The sequence below is a fragment of the Brachypodium distachyon genome, chromosome 4, assembly GCF_000005505.3.
Source record: "Brachypodium distachyon strain Bd21 chromosome 4, Brachypodium_distachyon_v3.0, whole genome shotgun sequence".
Taxonomy (NCBI): domain Eukaryota; kingdom Viridiplantae; phylum Streptophyta; class Magnoliopsida; order Poales; family Poaceae; genus Brachypodium; species Brachypodium distachyon.
In genome coordinates this window covers 22099816-22102799 of record NC_016134.3, presented here as the reverse complement: position 1 = coordinate 22102799, position 2984 = coordinate 22099816, and the positions used below count along the sequence as shown (strand labels likewise).

The window sequence follows — 2984 nt, the reverse complement described above, 5'->3', positions numbered from 1 at the left end:
CTAGGAGTCAGTGTTGAAGAGCAATCGAAGATTGTGATTTGCCATCAACCAGTCTGTGAAGGTCCGGAGATCACCTCAAGATCTACCACGAGTAACTGGAAGAGACTTCGGTCTTAGCTCAGGAGGATTGGGTGGACTTGTGTGTCTGCGAGTCTTGTGTGACTCAGCCCCTCAACGGAGACGTAGGATTGTGCCAACAATCTGAACTTCGGAAACAAATCCCTGTGTCTTCAGTCTTGGTGATTTCGTTCCTCAACTTTTACTCTCTGAAGTATAACTGATTCATTGTGTTGTCTTCATTGCTGCTGCTATAAATCTGTTCATCTTTCTTCTTTCCGCTGCAACTCTAAAATTGATGTGTAATCTATATTGTTGAAGTACTGTGACTGTCTTCAGTCTTCAGTCTTCATTTTGAAGAAAGAATTAAAACTGGTCACATTCACCCCCCTCTGTGACATACTTGATCTTTCACTTGGTATGAGAGCAAGACTTTCTTGTTTTGGTTTAACCACCTGAGGAAGAAGTATGTCTAAGGAAGGGAAAAGTTACCTGTTCTTAGCAGTACCAATTATGCTTTTTGGAAAAATCGCATTAAGACTCACATCATATCTACTGACCCTTGTGCTTGGGAAGCAGTCACAAATGGCCTTGTTGTTCCTCAGGGACCCATCTCTGGATATGACTATCTCTCTGAAGAAGTATCAAGCAAATGCCAAAACTTGTGATATCATCTTCTCAACTGTCAGTGATGGTGAGTTCAATAAGATTAGCAATCTTACGGACGCAAAGAAGATTTGGGATCTTCTCGTTGAAGTCCATGAAGGGACAACCACTGTCAAAGATTCTAGAGTTACTCGCCTCATCAGTCAGTTTGACCGTGTCATGCTTGAGCCCAATGAGACCGTTTCTTCACTCTACGATCGCATGAGCACCATCGTGAACGAGCTGAACACTCTCGATGATCACAATATCACTGACTTGATGCAAAACAGAAGGTTTTTTCGAGCTCTCCCCATGGACTACACTACTGTCTGTGAGCTGATCAAGCATAGAGCAGACTTCAAGGAATTAACTCCCACCTGGGTTCTTGGAAGAATCGTGTCCTATGAACTTGACCAAAAAGAGAAGAGATTGATCCATGGTTCGGGATCCAGTTCGAAGAAGAACAATGTTGCACTCAAGGCTAAGAAATCGTCCAAGAAGATTGTCAGCTCCAGTGAAGAATCTGAAGAATCATCTTCGTCTGATGAAGAATCTAATGACGAGCTTGCTCTTTTTGTGAAGAGGTTCAATAAGAAGTTTGGAAGTAAGTTTGAAAACAAACTGAAGTATCAAGGTGAATCCAGCTCCTCCAAGTTTCGGAAATCAGCTCATCGGAAGAATTCTGATATGGCCAAAAGAGCTTGCTTCAACTGTGGCAAGAAAGGCCACTTCATTGCTGAGTGCCCCGAGAAAGCTGATGAAGACAAGGAGAAGAAAAGCTTCAAGAAGCACTCTCACAGGAAGAACCATGATCGTCACAAGAAGAAGGATTGGAAAAAGGACTCCGCTCACAAGAAGAAGGGCAAGTACTACTCTAGAGCACATGTTGGTGAATGGAAGTCAGATTCTTCATCATCTGAAGAATCATCTGACTCTGAGTCTGAAGACGGTGTCGCCGGATTGGCCATAGCTATTACATCTGTCAGAGAGAAGACTTCACTGTTTGACTCTGCAGATTCATCAGAAGATGACTCCGGAGACGATTGTTCCTCACTATCATGCTTCATGGCAAAATCCTCTAAGGTATCATCTCCTAGTGAAGAAATAAACTCTAGTGATAATGATGAAACTGATAATGAAGATTCTGAACCCATGACATATGAAAGACTTCAGTTCATCATTGAGAAGCAAGAAGACCTGCTTATCACTGAGATCAAGAAGAACACTAACATGGCTAATGAACTCAAAAGGCTCAAATCTAAGTTTCGGGCCATGGAAAAGGTTCATAAGGATCTGAAGAAAACTCATGCTGAGATTAGTCTTAACTATGTTTCGATTAAACTCGAGCATGAAAATTTGAAGATTTCTCATGAGGACATCCAAACTGAGAATCTTGATCTCAATGCTAAGCTAGTTGACTTACCTCAACACGGTGATTCCTCTGAAGTATGCCCTAAATGCAATTCTTCAGTGAACAACATTCCTCAAATCACCACTTCACATGCTGTGACTCAAACTGATTTCCCTGATTCATCCGATATTGCTTCTAGCTTTACTACTATTGGTGAATCTTGCTCTGTTGTCACTAACCCTTCACCTAGTGATCTTTCACTGGCTGAAGAAAATGCTAAGTTGAAGATGCAGATTGAGGCTGGTATCCTCAAGTGTCACCAAGGGACTGAAACCTTGAACCAGATTCTTGGTCTTCAAATTCCTCGCCGACGCAAGGATGGTATCGGTTTTGAGAGGAAGTACAATGTTAATGGTGATGCTTGACTCCCTGAGCAATATCCCCCCCTACAAAGTTTGTCCAGGGAAGAGGGAAGTATACTGAGGTTCCTTCATTTGTGGGAAATCTGAATCCCCGCAAGGATGCTTCAAAGCGTCCCAATACTTCACGTGCTTACCCGATATTCCATGTTAATGAATCTTACATTCTGAAGATGGGTAAGGATAATAAAGTGAGAGCTAATTTCACTGGAACCATAATGCGTGGAGAACATGCAAAACCTCAAATCTGGGTGCCAAAATTTGTCATTACATTTGAAGCGACCACCCCCGTACAAGGGTTCGATCTCTGTGCTTTAGTGGTAGTCTCTGGATCAACTCACTAGCACACACAGTTTCAAGATGTAATATCATAAAACAAAGGTCTCAATATTACAATGAATCATCCAGAATTTAAAGGTACTTACAACTCGCATAACCTCACGGGTTAGCTGGAAATAAAACAACTGTTTAGTAGCGGAAAATGAAAGGTACAAGGGCACATCAACACCACG

The 2984-nt window shown here is 42.1% G+C and overlaps 1 protein-coding gene across 1 annotated transcript; it reads left to right on the top strand.

Moving 5' to 3' along the window:
* The first annotated feature begins 642 nt into the window (after positions 1–642).
* On the top strand, positions 643–2478 carry LOC104584998. Its single transcript, XM_014902335.1, has 3 exons — positions 643–1564; positions 1718–1785; positions 1876–2478. Exons 1-3 carry the CDS (start codon positions 643–645, stop codon positions 2476–2478), a joined length of 1593 nt encoding a protein of 530 aa, XP_014757821.1.
* The last annotated feature ends 506 nt before the right edge of the window (positions 2479–2984 follow it).

Bases quoted from the DNA above. Each gene is read 5' to 3' on its own strand.
- LOC104584998 (XM_014902335.1), top strand. From the start codon at position 643: ATGGCCTTGTTGTTCCTCAGGGACCCATCTCTGGATATGACTATCTCT. The intron at 1,565-1,717 runs GCAAGTACTACT...TTGACTCTGCAG, and splicing joins CTCCGCTCACAAGAAGAAGG to ATTCATCAGAAGATGACTCC. The intron at 1,786-1,875 runs GTATCATCTCCT...GAAAGACTTCAG, and splicing joins TCATGGCAAAATCCTCTAAG to TTCATCATTGAGAAGCAAGA.